General features: G+C 37.9%; 1 protein-coding gene across 1 annotated transcript in view; it reads right to left on the reverse strand.

The window, feature by feature from the left end:
• The window catches only part of LOC128651640 (transcription factor ETV7), a 115,303-nt gene that overhangs the window by 52,359 nt on the left and 42,383 nt on the right, over nucleotides 1–20,561 (reverse strand). Inside the window, exons 2-4 of the mRNA XM_053704642.1 lie at nucleotides 16,148–16,244; nucleotides 13,141–13,305; nucleotides 11,511–11,636 (exon numbers count right to left, since the gene is read on the reverse strand). Of these exons, the coding sequence (XP_053560617.1) occupies nucleotides 11,511–11,636; nucleotides 13,141–13,305; nucleotides 16,148–16,244 (388 nt within the window). The remainder of the gene's footprint in view (nucleotides 1–11,510; nucleotides 11,637–13,140; nucleotides 13,306–16,147; nucleotides 16,245–20,561) is intronic.

Genomic DNA, 20,561 nt, shown 5'->3' on the forward strand with positions numbered 1-20,561 from the left:
TGGAACTTCCACGCAAGAGTCACTAGAGAGGGAGGGATAAAATAAAGACAGCCAATTCCGCTGAAAACGAATCCACAACCCAAATCAAAAAAATTGAAATAATAAGCAGAAGAATCAAACTGAAACAGCTGCCTGAAGTACTTTTCTACCAAAAACTGCTTCTGAAGAAGAAAAAACATCAAAATGGTAGAATTTAGTAAAAGTATGCAAAGAAGACCAAGTTGCTGCTTTGCAAATCTGATCAACAGAAGCTTCATTCCTAAAAGCCCAGGAAGTAGAAACTGACCTAGTAGAATGAGCCGTAATCCTTTGAGGTGGGGATCTACCCGACTCCACATAAGCAAGATGAATCAAAGACTTTAACCAAGAAGCCAAAGAAATGGCAGAAGCCTTCTGATCTTTTCTAGAACCAGAAAAGATAACAAATAGACTAGAAGTCTTTCTGAAACCTTTAGTAGCTTCAACATAATATTTCAAAGCTCTTACTAAATCCAAAGAATGTAAAGATCTCTCCAGAGAATTCTTAGGATTAGGACACAATGAATTTCTCTACTAATGTTGTTAGAATTCACAACCTTAGGTAAAAATTTAAATGAAGTCCGCAATACCGCCTTATCCTGATGAAAAATCAGAAAAGGAGATTCACAAGAAAGAGCAGATAACTCAGAAACTCTTCTAGCAGAAGAGATGGCCAAAAGGAACAAAACTTTCCAAGGAAGTAATTTAATATCCAGAGAATGCATAGGTTCAAATGGAGGAGCCTGTAAAGCCCTCAGAACCAAATTAAGACTCCAAGGAGGAGAGATTGACTTAATAACAGGCTTGATACGAACCAAAGCCTGTACAAAACAATGAATATCAGTATGATTAGCAATCTTTCTGTGAAAAAGAACAGAAAGAGCACAGATTTGTCCTTTCAAGGAACTTGCAGATAAACCCTTATCCAAACCATCCTGAAGAAACTGTAAAATTCTAGGAATTCTAAAAGAATGCCAAGAGAATTTATGAAAAGAACACCAAGAAATGTAAGTCTTCCAGACTCGGTAATAAATCTTCCTAGACACAGATTTACGAGCCTGTAACATAGTATTAATCACTGAGTCAGAGAAACCTATATGACTAAGTATCAAGCATTCAATCTCCATACCTTCAAATTTAATGATTTGAGATCCTGATGGAAAAATGGGCCTTGAGATAGAAGGTCTGGCCTTAACAGAAGTGTCAAAGGTTGGCAACTGGCCATCCGAACGAGATCTGCATACCAAAACCTGTGAGGCCATGCTGGAGCCACCAACAGTACAAACGAACGCTCCATTAAGATTTTGGAAATCACTTTTGGAAGAAGAACTAGAGGCGGAAAGATATAAGCAGGTTGATAATTCCAAGGAAGCGACAACGCGTCCACTGCTTCCGCCTGAGGATCCCTGGATCTGGACAGATACCTGGGAAGTTTCTTGTTTAGATGAGAGGCCATCAGATCTATTTCTGGAAGTCCCCAGATTTGAACAATCTGAAGAAATACCTCTGAGTGAAGAGACCATTCGCTCGGATGTAGCGTCTGGCGACTGAGATAATCCACTTCCCAATTGTCTATACCTGGGATGTGAACCGCAGAAATTAGACAGGAGCTGGATTCCGCCCATACAAGTATCCAAGATACTTCTTTCATAGCCTGAGGACTGTGAGTCCCTCCTTGATGATTGACATACACCACGGTTGTGACATTGTCTGTCTGAAAACAAATAAACGATTCTCTCTACAGAAGAGGCCAGAACTGAAGAGCGCTGAAAATCGCACAGGAGTTCCAAAATGTTGATTGGTAATCTCGCCTCCTGAGATTCCCAAACCCCCTGTGCTGTCAGAGATCCCCATACAGCTCCCCAACCTGAAAGACTCGCATCTGTTGAGATCACAGTCCAAGTTGGACGAACAAAAGAGGCCCCTTGAATTAAACGATGGTGATCCAACCACCAAGTCAGAGAAGATCGAACATTGGGATTTAAGGATATTAATTGTGATATCTTTGTATAATCCCTGCACCATTGGTTCAGCATACAAAGCTGGAGAGGTCTCATGTGAAAACGAGCAAAAGGGGTTGCGTCTGATGCAGCAGTCATGAGACCTAGAATTTCCATGCACAAAGCTACCGAAGGGAACGATTGAGACTGAAGGTTTCGACAAGCTGAAACCAATTTTAGACGTCTCTTTTCTGTAAGAGACAAAGTCATGGACACTGAATCTATTTGGAAACCCAAAAAGGTTACCCTTGTCTGAGGAATCAAGGAACTCTTTGGTAAATTGATCCTCCAACCATGTCTTTGAAGAAACAACACAAGTTGATTGGTTTGAGATTCTGCAGAATGTAAAGACTGAGCAAGTACCAAGATATTGTCCAAATAAGGAAATACCGCAATACCCTGTTCTCTGATTACAGAGAGAAGGGCACCGAGAACCTTTGAAAAGATCCTTGGAGCTGTTGCTAGGCCAAACGGAAGAGCAACAAACTGGTAATGCTTGTCTAGAAAAGAGAATCTCAGGAACTGATAGTGATCTGGATGAATTGGAATATGAAGATATGCATCCTGTAAGTCTATTGTAGACATATAATGCCCTTGCTGAACAAAAGGCAGAATAGTCCTTATAGTCACCATTTTGAATGTTGGTATCCTTACATAACGATTCAATATTTTTAGATCCAGATCTGGTCTGAAGGAATTCTCCTTCTTTGGTACAATGAACAGATTTGAGTAAAACCCCAGACCCTGTTCCAGAACTGGAACTGGCACAATTACCCCAGCCGACTCTAGGTCTGAAACACATTTCAGAAACGCCTGAGCCTTTACTGGGTTTACTGGAATGCGTGAGAGAAAAAATCTTCTTACAGGCGGCCTTAACTTGAAACCTATTCTGTACCCTTGTGAATGTTCTGAATCCAAAGACTGTGAATCCAATTGATCCAAATATCTTTGAAAAATTGTAACCTGCCCCCTACCAGCTGTGCTGGAATGAGGGCCGCACCTTCATGCGGATTTAGAGCTGGTTTTGACTTTCTAAAAGGCTTGGATTTATTCCAGACTGGAGAAGGTTTCCAAACGGAAACTGTTCCTTTAGGGGAAGGGTCAGGCTTCTGTTCCTTATTCTGACGAAAGGAACGAAAATGATTAGCAGCCCTATATTTACCTTTAGATTTTTTGTCCTGAGGCAAAAAGGCTCCCTTCCCCCCAGTAACAGTTGAAATTATTGATTCCAACTGTGAACCAAATAATTTATTACCTTGGAAAGAAAGAGAAAGCAATATTGACTTAGAAGTCATATCTGCATTCCAAGATTTAAGCCATAAAGCTCTTCTAGCTAAAATAGCTAAAGACATATACCTGACATAAATTCTAATGATATCAAAAATGGCATCACAAACAAAGTTATTAGCATGTTGAAGAAGTTTAACAATGCTATAAGCATTATGGTCTGACACTTGTTGCGCTCAAGCCTCCAACCAGAAAGTGGAAGCTGCCGCAACATCAGCCAAAGAAATAGCAGGTCTAAGAAGATTACCTGAACATAAATAAGCCTTCCTTATAAAGGATTCAAGCTTCCTATCTAAAGGATCCTTAAAAGAAGTACTATCTGCCGTAGGAATAGTAGTACGTTTAGCAAGAGTAGAGATAGCCCCATCAACTTTGGGGATTTTTTCCCAAAACTCTAATCTATCAGATGGCAAAGGGTACAATTTCTTAAACCTTGGAGAAGGAGTAAATGAAGTACCCAGACTATTCCATTCCCTAGAAATTACTTCTGAAATAGCATCAGGAACTGAAAAAACTTCTGGAATAACTACATGAGGTTTAAAAACTGAATTTAAACGCTTATTAGATTTAATATCAAGAGGACTAGACTCCTCCATATCTAATGCAATCAACACTTCTTTAAGTAAAGAACGAATAAACTCCATCTTAAACAAATATGAAGATTTATCAGTGTCAATATCTGAGGCAGAATCTTCTGAACCAGATAGATCCTCATCAGAAATAGATAAGTCAGAATGATGGCGGTCATTTAAAAATTCATCTGATATATGAGAAGTTTTAAAAGACCTTTTACGTTTACTGGAAGGAGGAATAACAGACAGAGCCTTCCGAATAGAATTAGAAACAAATTCTCTTACATTAACAGGAACATCCTGAACATTAGATGTTGAAGGAAAAACAACAGGTAATGGATTAATACTAATGGAGACATTATCTGCGTTAGAAAGTTTATCATGACAACTAACACAAACTAAAGCCGGAGGAACAGTTACCAAAAGTTTACAACAAATGCACTTAGCTTTGGTAGAACCAACATCAGGTAGAAGTAGATTCTGATCCAGGGTCAGGTTGTGACATCTTGCAATATGTAATAGAAAAAACAACATATAAAGCAAAATTATCAAATTCCTTAAATGACAGTTTCAGGAATGGGAAAAAATGCAAAAGAAAAAAGCCTCTAGCAACCAGAAGCAACAAAAAAGTGAGACTGAAATAATGTGCCAAGTATGACGCCCACATTATTTGGCGCCAAGTATGATGCCCACAATTTTTTGCGCCAAAAACGACGCCCACATTTTTGGCGCAAAAAACGTCTGTAACACACATGTGTCAAAAAAATGACGCAATCACGTGAAAACTTCCGGCGTCAACTATGATGCCGGAAATGACAAAATTTTGCGCCAAAAAAGGTCGCGCCAAAAATGACGCAATAAATTGAAGCATTTTCTGCACTCGCGAGCCTAACAGCCCGCAAGAAAAAAGTCAAATTTAAATTTTTTAAGGTAAGAAAAAATATTTATTCAAATGCATTTTCCCAAAAAATGAAACTGACAGTCTGAAAGAAGGAATACTGATTATCCTGAATCATGGCAAATATTAGCTTTTAAACATATATTTAGAACTTTACATATAAAGTGCCCAACCATAGCTTAGAGTGTCATAAACAAAAAAAGACTTACTTACCCTAAGACACTCATCTACATATAGTAGATAGCCAAACCAGTACTGAAACGAGAATCAGTAGAGGTAATGGTATATAAGAGTATATCGTCGATCTGAAAAGGGAGGTAGGAGAAGAAATCTCTACGACCGATAACAGAGAACCTATGAAATAGATTCCCTCAAGGAAGACCATTGTATTCAAATAGGCAATACTCTCTTCACATCCCTCTGACATTCACTGCACTCTGAGAGGAAAACCGGGCTTCAGCCTGCTGCAAAGCGCATATCAACGAAGAATCTAGCACAAACTTACTTCACCACCTCCATGGGAGGCAAAGTTTGTAAAACTGAATTGTGGGTGTGGTGAGGGGTGTATTTATAGGCATTTTGAGGTTTGGGAAACTTTGCCCCTCCTGGTAGGAATGTATATCCCATACATCACTAGCTCATGGACTCTTGCTAATTACATGAAAGAAATGAATTTATCAGGTAAGTTCTTACATAAATTATGTTTTCTTTCATGTAATGGGCAAGAGTCCATGAGCTAGTGATGTATGGGATAGTAATACCCAAGATGTGGAACTCCACAGAAGAGTCACTAGAGAGGGAGGGATAAAATAATAACAGGCACTTTCCGCTGAGAAAATTAAATCCACAACCAAAAAAATAAGTTTTTCTCATAAATGAAAGAAAAAAACTTAAAACATAAGCAGAGGAATCAAACTGAAATAGCTGCCTGAAGAACTTTTCTACCAAAAACTGCTTCTGAAGAAGCAAATGCATCAAAAAGGTAGAATTTAGTAAATGTATGCAAAGAAGACCAAGTTGCTGCTTTGCAAATCTGATCAACTGAAGCTTCATTCTTAAAAGCCCACGACGTGGAGACTGATATAGTAGAATGAGATGTAATTCTCTTCGGCGGTGCCTGACCCGACTCCAAATAAGCCTGATGAGTCAAAAGTTTTAACCAAGATACCAAGGAAATGGCAGAAGCCTTCTGACCTTTCCTAGAACCACAAAAGATAACAAATAGACTAGAAGTCTTCCTGAAATCTTTAGTAGCTTCAACATAATATTTCAAAGCTCTTACCACATCCAAAGAAGGCAAGTATTTCTCCAACAAATTCTTAGGATTAGGACACAAAGAAGGGAATACAATTTCTCTATTAATGTCATTAGAATTCACAACCTTAGGTAAGAATTTAAATGAAGTCCGCAAAACTTCCTTATCCTGATGGAAAACCAGAAAAGCAGATTCAGAAGAAAGAGCAGATAATTCAGATAATCTTCTAGCAGAAGAGATGGCCAAAAGGAACAACACTTTCCAAGAAAGTAGTTTAATGTCCAAAGAATGCATCGGCTCAAAAGGAGGAGCCTGTAAGGCCTTCAAAACCAAATTAAGACTCCAAGGAGGAGAGATTGATTTAATGAGAGGCTTGATATGGACCAAAGCCTGCACAAAACAGTGAATATCAGGAAGCTTAGCAATCTTTCTGTGAAATAAAACAGAAAGAGCAGAGATTTGTCCCTTTAAGGAAATTGCAGACAAACCTTTATCCAAACCATCCTGAAGAAACTGTAAAATTCTAGGAATTCTAAAAGAATGCCAGGAGAATTTATGAGAAGAACACCATGAAATATAAGACTTCCAAACTCAATAATAAATCTTCCTAGAAACAGATTTACGAGCCTGTAACATAGTATTAATCACTGAGCCAGAGAAATCTCTATGACTAAGCACTAGGCGTTCAATTTCCATACCTTCAAATTTAATGATTTGAGATTGTGATGGAAAAAACAGACCTTGCGACAGAAAGTCTAGCCTTAATGGAAGTGGCCAAGGTTGGCAGCTGGACATCCGAACAAGATCCACATACCAAAACCTGTGAGGCCATGCTGGAGCTACCAGCAACACAAACAATTGTACCATGATGAGTTTGGAAATCACTTTTGGAAGAAGAACTAGTGGCGGGAAGATATAAGCAGGTAGTAACACCAAGGAACTGCTAACGCATCCACTGCTTCCGCCTGAGGATCCCTGGACCTGGACAGGTACCTGGGAAGTTTATTGTTCAGATGGGAAGCCATCAGATCTATTTCTGGAAGACCCCACATCTGAACAATCTGAGAAAACACATCTGGATGAAGGGACCATTCCCCAGGATGTAAAGTCTGACGGCTGAGATAATCCACTTCCCAATTGTCTATACCTGGGATATAAACTGCAGAAATTAGACAGGAGCTGGATTCCGCCCAAGCAAGTATCCAAGATACTTCTTTCATGGCTTGGGGACTGCGAGTCTGTCTGAAAACAAATGAACGGTTCTCTCTTCAACAGAGGCCACACCTGAAGAGCCCTGAAGATAGCTTTAGAAGATAGTTCTAAAATATTTATTGGTAACCTCGTCTCTTGATATTTCCAAATCCCTTGTGCTGTCAGAGATCCCCAGACAGCTCCCCAACCTGAAAGACTTGCATCTGTTGTGAGCACAGTCGAGGTTGAACGAACAAAAGAGGCCCCTTGAACTATAGGATGCTTATCTAACCACCAAGCCAGAGAGAGTCGAACATTGGGATTTAAGGATATTAATTGTGATATCTTTGTATAATCCCTGCACCATTGGTTCAGCATACAAAACTGGAGAGGTCTCATATGAAAATGAGCAAAGGGGATTGCGTCCGATGCTGCAGTCATGAGACCTAAAACTTCCATGCACATAGCCACTGAAAGGAATGACTGAGACTGAAGGTTCCGACAAGCTGAACCCAATTTTAATCATCTCTTGTCTGTTAGAGACAGAGTCATGGACACTGAATCTATCTGGACACCTAAAAAGGTGACCCGTGTCTGAGGAATCAAATAACTTTTTGGTAAATTGATCCTCCAACCATGTCTTTGAAGAAACAACACTAGTTGATTCGTTTGAGATTCTGCAGAATGTAAAGACTGAGCTAGTACCAAGATATCATCCAAATAAGGAAATACCGCAAAACCCTGTTCTCTGATTACAGAGAGTAGGGCACTGAGAACCTTCGAAAAGATTTATGGAGCTGTCGCTAGGCCAAACGGAAGAGTGACAAATTGGTAATGCTTGTCTAGAAAAGAGAATCTCAGAAACTTATAATGGTCTGGATGAATCGGAATATGAAGATAAGCATCCTGTAAGTCTATTGTGGATATATAATGCCCTTGCTGAACAAAAGGCAGAATAGTCCTTATAGTCACCATTTTGAAAGTTGGCACTCTTACATAACGATTCAAAATTTTCAGATCCAGAACTGGCCTGAAAGAATTTTCTTTCTTTGGGACAATGAATATATTTGAATAAAACCCTACACTATGTTCCTGAAACGGAAATGTTATGATTAGCCCTGAAAGCTCCAGGTCTGAAACACACTTCAGAAAAGCTTTTGATATCAAAAATGTCATCACAAATAAAATGATTAGCGAACAATGCTAGACAAATCAGGATCCGTTTCCTGTTGCACTAAACTTTCCAACCAAAAAGTTGATGCAGCTGCAACATCAGCCATAGAAATGGCAGTACTGAGGAGATGACCAGAATATAAATAAGCTTTCCTTAGATACGATTCAAGTTTCCTATCTAAAGAGTCTTTAAAAGAAGTACTATCTTCCATAGAAATAGTAGTACGTTTAGCAAGAGTAGAAATAGCCCCATCAACTTTGGGGATCTTTTCCCAAACTCAAATCTAACTGCTGGCAAAGGATACGATTTTTTAAACCTTGAAGAAGGAATAAAAGAAGTACCAGGCCTATTCCATTCCTTAGAAATCATATCAGAAATAGCATCAGCAACTGAAAAAACCTCTGGAGTAACCACAGGAGGTTTATAAACAGAATTTAAACGTTTACTAGTTTTAATATCAAAAGGACTAGTTTCCTCAATATTCAATGAAATCAAAACTTCTTTTAACAAGGAACAAATATACTCCATTTTAAATAAATAAGTGGATTTGTCAGTGTCAATATCTGAGGAAGGATATTCTGAATCAGATAGATCCTCGTCAGATGAGGATAATTCAGTATGTTGTCAGTCATCAGAAATTTCATCAACTTTATGAGAAGTTTTAAAAGACCTTTTACGTTTATTAGAAGGCGGGATGGCAGACAAAGCCTTCTGTATCGCATCAGCAATAAAATCTTTTATATTCGCAGGTATATCTAGTACATTAGCTGTTGAAGGAACAACAGGCATATTACTATTACTGATGGACACATTCTCTGCATGTAAAAGCTTATCATGACAACTATTACATACCACAGCTGGAGATATAATCTCCACAAATTTACAACAAATGCACTTAGCTTTGGTAGAACTGTTATCAGGCAGCAGGGTTCCAACAGTGGTTTCTGAGACAGGATCAGATTGAGACATCTTGCAAATGTAAGAGAAAAAAACAACATTTAAAGCAAAATTATCAATTTCCTTATCTGGCAGTTTCAGGAATGGGGAAAAAATCCAAACAACATAGCCCTCTAACATAGAAAAAGGCAAGAGGCACATAGGAATGGGGTTTTAAATAATGAAATTATTTGGCGCCAAGTATGACGCACAACGTAACTGAAATAATTTTGCCGCTAACATCCGGAAATGACACACTCGCGTCATTGACGACGCAACCTTGTGCAAGGAACTCGGCGTCAACTAAGACGCCGAAAATCACGAATTTGCTTCATCGGACATAACTTTGCGGCAAAAAAATTCTCACGCCAAGAATGACGCAATAAACTTCGGCATTTTGCGCCCTCGCAAGCCTAATTTTGCCCGCAAAATTTAAAGAAAAAACATTCAATAGAAAAAAGACTATATCCCAGGTAAGAAAAAATATTTTCCTAAATATGCTTTTCCCAAATATGAAACTGACAGTCTGCAAAAGGAAATATACATAAACCTGACTCATGGCAAATATAAGTACAATACATATATTTAGAACTTTATATTGATACATAAAGTGCCAAACCATAGCTGAGAGTGTCTTAAGTAATGAAAACATACTTACCAAAAGACACCCATCCACATATAGCAGAGAGCCAGACCAGTACTGAAACAGTTATCTGTAGAGGTAATGGAATATGAGAGTATATTGTCGATCTGAATAAGGGAGGTAGGAGATGAATCTCTACGACCGATAACAGTGAACCTATGAAATAGATCTCCCGTGAGGAAAACCATTGCATTCAATAGGTGATACTCCCTTCAAAACCCTCTGACATTCGCTGTACTCTGAGAGGAATCGGGCTTCAAAATGCTGAGAAGCGCATATCAACGTAGAATCTAAGCACAAACTTACTTCATCACCTTCATAGGAGGCAAAGTTTGTAAAAACTGAATTGTGGGTGTGGTGAGGGGTGTATTTATAGGCATTTTGAGGTTTGGGAAACTTTGCCCATCCTGGTAGGATTGTATATCCCATACGTCACTAGCTCATGGACACTTGCCAATTACATGAAAGAAATTATAGTATTCAAACCCAGCACACATCAGTACCTAATCAGATTATAAAAATATTTAATTGTTTACAGTAATTGCCAAGAAATTGGCTATTTGACAAGTTAAGTCACTTTTTTGTATTACAAACAATATATACAATTGTCGTTGTGATAAACTTTATTTAAAGGGACAGTCAACACCAGAATTTTTGTTGTTTAAAAAGAAAGATAAACCCTTTTTTTTACCCATTCCCCAGTTTTGCATAACCAACACAGTTATAATACATGTTTTACCTCTGTAATTACCTTGTATCTAGGCCTCTGCAGACGGCCCCCTTATTTTAGTTCATTTGACAGACTTGCATTTTAGCCAATCAGTGCTCACTCCTAGGTCACTTCACGTGCATGAGCTCAAAGTTATCTGTATGAAACACATGAACTAATGCCCTCTAGTGGTCAAAATTCATTCAGATTAGAGGCAGTCTTCAAGGTCTAAGAAATTAGCATATAAACCTCCTAGGTTTAGCTTTCAACTAAGAATACCAAGAGAACAAAGCAAAATTAGTGATAGAAGTAAATTGGGAAGTTGTTTAAAATGACATGCTTTATTTAAATCATGAAAGTTTTTTGGGGACTTGACTGTCCCTTTAAGATTGGGGTATCTCTAATCTATATTGGTTTTAAATAGTGAGAGTGATGCATTTGGATGTTTCTTCTTACTGCTTAATACATTTTTTATTTATTTTTTAATTTTAGATTAAATTTGATTAAATAAAAATTTTAAATACCATCATTTTCAGACTTATTTACTATTTGACAAGTCTCACTTTTAGGTTGGAAATGATTTGAAATAAAAATAAATAAATGTGATCTGCTGTACAATAGTTTTACAATGTGCTTAAACAGGGGGGCAACCAAATCAGCTATTTGAAGCTCAGAATGCATTGCATTATGACTGCTTATTTAGAGATGTACAAGGAATCACACAAAAAAATACAGAGATATATATTTTCTGTATAAGGTATATACTAGGTGTTATGACTTTAAAAGTATAGTTTTGTTCCTGTGGAAAAAACAACTTAATTTCTCACCCTTTTTGTTGTAGACAATGTTTTGAAGACTTTGCATATTTCGTTTAGCCTGACTGAAAAAAGGATGAGTGATTAACGCCTCTCTGTGTGTCCTTATGTACTTAAGCAATTCATACAAAACATCACCTAAAATAGAATAAACCATTATTATTGTTTTGGTCTTATTATATTTTTGTGCTTTTTGCAGGTTACATACAATCTTGGGAGCTCTCGACTGCCTTGCCAGACTCCTGAACTACTCTTAACTAGACCATGTGACATATCAAACTGGTACAGGGACAAAATCACAGATAACTATGGAGACATTAGCATAGGATGAGATTGAGCTGCACCAGAGGCCCAAAATCACAGGCTGAGAGAATCTGATAACAAAAGCTTGTTACAGAGAGACAGGCAACAGAGGCTAACTACAGAGAGGCAATGACATATGCAGGCTACATAGGCCAGAAACACAGACAAGCCCAAGAGGAGAGACATATAGGTAAGCTAGGTTGGCCAGAAACACAGGCTGCTTCAGAGACAGACATAGTGGCTGATTTGGAGACAGAAACACAGCATGAGCTATGCAACAAGAAAAATGCAGAAACTGTAGTGGAGATGCAGGAACACTGGCTGATATGGAGAACAGGTACACAAAAGGGAAATGCCCCCCCCCCCAAAAAAAAAAAAACAGAACATTAAAGCACTTAGCAGACACTTCCCTGAAACTTGAGTAATGCCATGTCCTTAGGAGCACAAGGGTCGTATTAGCAACTTAATAACATGCCAGTGCCACCTGAAGCTATACTTTTCAAGTGGTCTTATGAACATGCATCTAAAAAGGGCCCAGTCAGGACAACATATGACTGGAACACAAGTAAATCCAGAAGGTTCACAGCCTGCTTTTGCAACCATTTAATGTCCCTTTAAATCATTATTATGCCCTAAAATGAGTAGACCTCTTAAAAAGATCACAGTCTAGAAGGTTTCCAGAGCCTTAAAGAATTAGCACTACTGAAACTGATGATGATATAAGATATGTTTTTTATATTAACTCGATAACCCTTTATTATTGGTCCTATTCATCCCATGAAAGAAAAATATAAGTGACTTTGCAGTAGTGTTTCTTTTTTTACTAAAACTGCTCCTACTGTATATAAACTCTCTAATTTACATAAATGACTTTTTATTTTGTAAGGTGCTTTAAAATATTTTTCATAGGCAGACAAAAGAATCCAGCGAGTCTCAAATGCAACACATTTTATTCCAAAGAACACACTGGGTAAACAAGGTAAAAGAGCACTAAAACATAAGAAATAAAGAGAATGACCAACAGCTATCTGCCAGTCTTACGCATTTCAACTAAAAAAAAAAAGCCTTAATCATAGACCATAAAATATTTTATCAATTAATTAAAATGAAGAAAACGTAAAAATGAGGGGAATAGATTTTCATAAAATGGTGTTAGTTTCAGCTAAAATAAATACCTGTAAATCTCTGTTCAATTAGAAACCTTTCTGCTTTCTTGTATCTACTTATATAGAAACTTAAATACCACAACCTAAAATAGATGGCCAATTGTACCTTATATTAATCAGAATGATGAACTTCTAATAAAAGGGTCTATTGAGTTTAGAATTGAAATTCCCACCTGAGCTTTGAGAACGGCTTTTGAAGTCATCCTTGGTAAGAAGGCAGAGACCTCTACCATTCAATACAAACTTCCTGTCATCTGTTCTCCTTAAAGAATACTCTTCCTCAGCCCATCTAAGCCAATGAATTACATCATCTTTACTCCACAGTGATGGGTGAATTCCTAGATCCATTCAGAAGGAAAAACTTGTAAACAAAACTCCAACATTTATAAAGGATGAAAGTCTAACACACGCACAGTTCAATGTTTCTTACAGATATATTTGTTCCTATGCATTGTAGAGTGACCTGTGATAGAAGATGTATGTGTATATGTTTGTAGTATGTGTTATTTTCTATGTACAGGTAGTCGTCGACTTACGACCGCATTACGTTCTGACCGTCCGGTCGTAAGACGATTTGGACGTAAGTCGGACGATATATCTACGGCATGTAAATAAAATGGTCTAATGTAGGGTTTAGGCAGATAGGTCTGCTGCTACACATCACAGGTATTTTGGACTGCAACATGGTGAGAGGCTGCGACACATGCGAAGGCTGCTGCTGCTGCTTATGACAGTCACTCTCGTATGGCCTGCACACAAGCACTGCTGTCTACAGTACGACACATGGTCGTAAGTATGGATGGTCATAAGTCGCATAGGTTGTAAGTCGACGAGTATCTGTACATCATCCAATCTCTGCTTGCCCATCTTTAAAAGGACAGTAAAGTCAAAATTAAACTTTCATAATTTGAATAGAGCATGCAATGTTAGACAACTTTTCAATTTACTTCTATTATCAAATTTGCTTTATTCTTTGGGCATTCTTTGTTGAAGAGTAAATCCAGGTAAGCACATAGGAGTGTGCACGCGTCTTTTTTGCTCTATGTCAGCGGTTGTTTACAACTATGTATAACACTTCTATAAACAATGTTGCAAAACACTGCTGTCAGTACCAAAGACACGTGCACGCTACTGAGCTTTTAAATACCAACATAAATTTACTCTTAAATAAAGGATATCAGGAAGAGAACTAAGCAATTTTAATAAAAGCAGAACATTTGGAAAGTTGTTTAAAATTTTATGCCCTACCCGAATCATCAACATTTATTTTGACTTTGCTGTCACTTTAAATCAACTAAACTGATAAACTGATTTCACTGCTACAATGGAGAGAGACTATATGGAATTAAAGGGACATGAAACCAAAGAATCTTCTTTTGTGATTCAGACAGAGCAAACAATTTAAAAAAAAAGACTAATTTACTTATATTATAAAATGTGCTTAGTTCCTATGGTATTCTGTGTTAGAGATACTTAGGTAGCCTTGAATACTACATGGCAGGGAATAGTGCTGCCATCTAGTTCACTTGCAAATGGATAACATTCTGGAAAAAAACTGCTGCCATATAGTGCTCAAGACACATGCTCTCTCCTGAGCTTACGTCCCTGCTTTTCAACAAAAGATACCATGAGAACGAAGAAAATGCGATACTAGAAAAAAATTTGAAAGTTGTTTAAAAAAACGTATGCTGTATCTTAATCAAGAAACATTTTAGGTTTCATATCACTTTAAACTAATTCTGACTGGATGAAAGTTTTTATTGTTTATTTATTTAAACTTAAAATTCCCATTCGCGGAGATTACAAATTGCGCACTGACTGCAGCGCGCGCGCTATATGTTTTTTCTTTAGGCTCTCTCGACCAGTCCTTATGTTATTAAATACTGGTGAGGCTAGCGACGCTGAAGATGCTTGTAACCTAGCCAATTTGAGTAGCATACTTGAATACAAACATAAAATATGTGATTGAAATAAATTACTGAGGTCCTTATCCAGGCTTGGTGGGAGGGAATAAATGGAGGATTTTGTGATGCAAATGTAAAGTTTTGTGGTGTCAGTTTATCTGAGTTTTGCTTAAAGGGACATGAAACACCTTGTAATTTCAAGATTTGTTAGCAGTATTGCAATAAATAAACTAGAAGAATGTAATTTTTAATGCATTAACACCTTGTTTGTTGCAATTGTTTTTCAATGGTCAAACTCCATCTATCAGTTGCCCTATTTGAAAGAACCACACCGGACTTACTGAAGTAGACAAAGCTTGCCATGGCCATGTCACTAGCAAAAAATGTGTGGAGGCTAATTAGGGACAGGAATGTAGCAGGGCTAGGGCTTGTGAAGTCTGCAGTGTGCGCTCTCAATTCTCAGAACTGAAAAACTCCAGTTTAAATGATAGAAATAGTTGGTAAAATAAGCAATGCAAGTATATTGTTAAGATGAGTTACTATGCATAATTATACATTTTATATTACAATCACATATTGTTTTGTGTCCATTTTAAATTATGTTATATTTATCTAATGTATGACTTTAACTGTGATATTTTTTGTGTTATAATTTTTTGTTTTTTGTATATTAGTACAAAGGATATGTGAGACAAATTATTTGGTGTCCCGATAGGTTTTAAAATGGAGTTAATATTTTCTTTCTTTCTTTATTTTCAAATTCAGAAGTTGTTGAATGAAAGAAGCAGGAATTCATGCAAAAAATAATTCAAATGGATGTGGAGTTGAGGGTTATTTGAAATGTTTTAGATGTAATGGGGCCACAATCTGTGCGAATATATTTTGTTTTGCTGTTAAGTCAAATGAAAGCCTTTGTGGAGAGTTGGTTGTAGTCTATAACTTTAATTATTAGGCCCTTTACCTGTGGATTGTTAGTTACAATAATGTATATAAAATTATTTTCCAGTGTGGGTTTGTACTTCTTCTTGGTAGTTCTGAATTTTTGTTGTCTATCATCTTTAGGTAGTAACCATGATTTCTTAATCTAGTTTTATGTGAGATATACTTGCGCCCTTGTCCATTTCCTTAGAACACGTTGTTGTGTCTCATAGCTTGGCCATAAGATGATTAAGACAACCGGATCTACAGTTAACACCTTTTTTTATTACAAGAGTTAATTATTCCAGTAGGTAGTATCTATATAAATAAAATAAAACCTCAAAGCTGTGATACTCACTGAGCTTCCCGGGTAGCTTCCAAATCACTTCTTCTGTAAAGGAGCTCTCTGTATGTCTGCTGTTACACATAGATTGTAATTGTGGAGATATTGCAGTCTTTAAAGAAAATACAGAATTTAGTTGCTTCTGTAAATAATACAAACACAGACAAGTTGAGCTTTCAAATGATCTTTTCACCATAAAACATACACAATTATCTTCCTTAACCTTTGGTATATCACAGTATGCTTCTTTTAATGCACTGCTAGCTTAATGATCCTTGTTATAATTTTTTTTATCTTAATGATTAAACATATTATTGTAGTTTTATATTCTGTTCCTATATGCTATTTATGAGGGAAAATATCCTTTCAATGGCATCATTGGTTGTCATTTGCCTCTGTATGCCAGTCCATGCTCCAGCCCCAAACACATGTTGCCTCTATAAACCAGTCCATATTGTAGCTGTAAGTGTTCCAGTCCCAAACATATTATCACCTGCCTCTGTATTGCAGCACATGCTGTAAGTGTAACCCACATATTGGATTTAAGTTAAAATATACTGAAATATTAACACATTCTTAGATTATCACTGTTACCAATATTTATGGTCTTTCACAGAGATTGCCATACTTCTCTGAATGATGTCAAAATGATATATGACGTGGGGGAATAGTCAGAATGGCATGTAGGGTGCAGTCCGAATGACATTGGGTGCAGTCAGAATGACATAGGGTGCAGTCAGAATGACATAGGGTGCAGTCAGAATAGCACACATGATGCAGTCAAAATGATATTTAGGGTGCAGGCAGAAAGACATTTAGGGTGCACTCAGAATGACATGTAGGTTGCACTCAGAATGACATGTAGGGTGCAGTCAGAAGGACATTTAGGGTGCAGTCAGAAGGACATTTAGGGTGCAGGCAAACTGACATAGGATGCAGTCAGAATGACATGTAGAGTGCAGGCAGAATGGCACACATGATGCCATCAGAATGACATGTAGGGTGCAGTCAGAATGACATGTAGGGTGCAGTCAGAATGACATGTAGGGTGCAGTCAGAATGACATGTAGGGTGCAGTCAGAATGTCATATTCCTGTAGCTTTAAGAACTACGACCAACCCACTCCTTCACCTCCCTTTAAAGGTGTGTTCAGTACACCTGTGCTTTGCTTGATAATTGAAGTTTGTAGTTCCCACTCTGCTTCAAGCTCTAAAGCTAAAATCTACAGATCCTGCGTTTGTACCTGTTGAAAGAAATCCTTGTTGTCATCTCTCCAGCTTCTAAACCTAAGAAGCATTTCCTGCCGCTTTACTCTTCAAGAAAAAGTCTTTGGCAGCAACTCTTGTAATTCTGTGTTAACTCTGCAGTCTGATTTTCCAGCCAGCTCCGTTACTGAGTGTTTACATCAACCAGGAAATAAGAACAGCTTCCCTGTTGTGATCCGTTTTGACTCAGTGCCAACTTCGCTCTCTGCAGATCTAAACTCACTCGCAAGTATCATTAATTTTATATACAATTGTCTCAAGCTGTATATATTGATATCCAAAGTTCTGCTGACATACAAACTGTTAAAGTGCTTACACCTGGTTAAATCTGGCTCTCCCCTTCTCTCTGTATCACACACTTTGCCTGCTGTAACCTGATACCTCTTGCTATATGGACACTGCAGACTGCAAAGCAGTTTCTCACTTCTAAGCTTAACTAAAAAGAGACTTTGCTATACAAATCTGCATTTCTCATACAAGTACCAATAAGCTGCTTGTTTGCTGCCTTCTATCTTTAATGAACACAACTCTTTACAATTGTGTAAAACATACAAAGGCTACATTTCATCTGTTTTATTCACTTTATTTTGATTTTGTAAAGTGTTATAAAAAGAACTTATACTAAGTAAATCAGCAATCTCCCTTGGTAATAACATTTTGTATAAGCCAGTTTCACTTAAGGTTCTTTGGGAATAGCCACATTATACAAGCTTATAACAGAATTATCAAGCCTATAAAGAAATATACAGGGAGTGCAGAATTATTAGGCAAGTTGTATTTTTGAGGATTAATTTTATTATTGAACAACAACCATGTTCTCAATGAACCCAAAAAACTCATTAATATCAAAGCTGAATAGTTTGGGAAGTAGTTTTTAGTTTGTTTTTAGTTATAGCTATTTTAGGGGGATATCTGTGTGTGCAGGTGACTATTACTGTGCATAATTATTGGGCAACTTAACAAAAAACAAATATATACCCATTTCAATTATTTATTTTTACCAGTGAAACCAATATAACATCTCAACATTCACAAATATACATTTCTGACATTCAAAAACAAAACAAAAACAAATCAGTGACCAATATAGCCACCTTTCTTTGCAAGATCACTTAAAAGCCTGCCATCCATGGATTCTGTCAGTGTTTTGATCTGTTCACCATCAACATTGCGTGCAGCAGCAACCACAGCCTTCCAGACACTGTTGAGAGAGGTGTACTGTTTTCCCTCCTTGTAAATCTCACATTTGATGATGGACCACAGGTTCTCAATGGGGTTCAGATCAGGTGAACAAGGAGGCCATGTCATTAGATTTTCTTCTTTTATACCCTTTCTTGCCAGCCACGCTGTGGAGTACTTGGACGCGTGTGATGGAGCATTGTCCTGCATGAAAATCATGTTTTTCTTGAAGGATGCAGACTTCTTCCTGTACCACTGCTTGAAGAAGGTGTCTTCCAGAAACTGGCAGTAGGACTGGGAGTTGAGCTTGACTCCATCCTCAACCCGAAAAGGCCCCACAAGCTCATCTTTGATGATACCAGCCCAAACCAGTACTCCACCTCCACCTTGCTGGCGTCTGAGTCGGACTGGAGCTCTCTGCCTTTACCAATCCAGCCACGGGCCCATCCATCTGGCCCATCAAGACTCACTCTTATTTCATCAGTCCATAAAACCTTAGAAAAATCAGTCTTGAGATATTTCTTGGCCCAGTCTTGACGTTTCAGCTTGTGTGTCTTGTTCAGTGGTGTTCGTCTTTCAGCCTTTCTTACCTTGGCCATTTCTCTGAGTATTGCACACCTTGTGATTTTGGGCACTCCAGTGATGTTGCAGCTCTGAAATATGGCCAAACTGGTGGCAAGTGGCATCTTGGCAGCTGTACGCTTGACTTTTCTCAGTTCATGAGCAGTTATTTTGCGCTTTGGTTTTTCCACACGCTTCTTGTGACCCTGTTGACTATTTTGAATGAAACGCTTGATCGTTCGATGATCATGCTTCAGAAGCTTTGCAATTTTAAGAGTGCTGCATCCCTCTGCAAGATATCTCACTATTTTTGACTTTTCTGAGCCTGTCAAGTCCTTCTTTTGACCCATTTTGCCAAAGGAAAGGAAGTTGCCTAATAATTATGCACACCTGATATAGGGTGTTGATGTCATTAGACCACACCCCTTCTCATTACAGAGATGCACATCACCTAATATGCTTAATTGGTAGTAGGCTTTCGAGCCTATACAGCTTGGAGTAAGACAACATGCATAAAGAGGATGATGTGGTCAAAATACTAATTTGCCTAATAATTCTGCACTCCCTGTAATAACATATATACATTATAGTTTAAAGCTTGTATATAGGAAAATCATGGATCCTGCCACAATGGCAATTGAAATAGCTTCCTTAAACCAGAAAGTTGAAATTTTAGCACAAGGTTTGACTGAAGTTAAAAATGAAAACCACACCCTGAAGAGGTTAATGAATGATTTCTTTTCAAGGAAAGAGGCTGATCACCCTGAACCACAGGTTAACCCTCCACGTATTTTTTCTGGTGAAAGAACACGCTTTCGTGAATTCAGAAATGCATGCATGCTGATGTTTTCCATGAAGCCCAGGACATATTATACTGACAAGATCAAGGTTTGTACTACCATCTCTTATCTAACTGGAGATCCCCGTTCATGGGCTGATAAGTTTTATGAAACTGATGATCCTATTATGAATTCTATCAGTGAATTTTTTAAGGAGATGGCTGTCTTGCATGAGGATTGCAACACCCAGTTAACAGCAGAAACAAATTTGCGCACCCTGAAGCAAGGCAAACGTCCAGTTGAGGACTATGTGGCAGATTTCCAGCTCTGGGCCACAGATTCGCAGTGGAATACTGTAAGTTTAAAAAACCAATTTCGTTTAGGTCTCTCTGAACACCTTTAGGATGAGATCTCTTGCATTGAACCTCCAGACACCATGGAATCCCTCATAAAGATATGCATAGCAATGGACAGACGATACAGAGAGAATGGAGAGCCGAAAAACAACACCCAGAGACTTACCTCAAAAGGTTTACACCTTCTCATGCTGAAAAGACCCCCACAGCCCCTGTGCCCATGGAAATTGGGGCCATCCGTGGACCATTATCCCAAGAAGAGAAACAGAGAAGGAGGATATCAAATCTC

Source organism: Bombina bombina, chromosome 3, assembly GCF_027579735.1.
Source record: "Bombina bombina isolate aBomBom1 chromosome 3, aBomBom1.pri, whole genome shotgun sequence".
Lineage (NCBI taxonomy): Eukaryota > Metazoa > Chordata > Amphibia > Anura > Bombinatoridae > Bombina > Bombina bombina.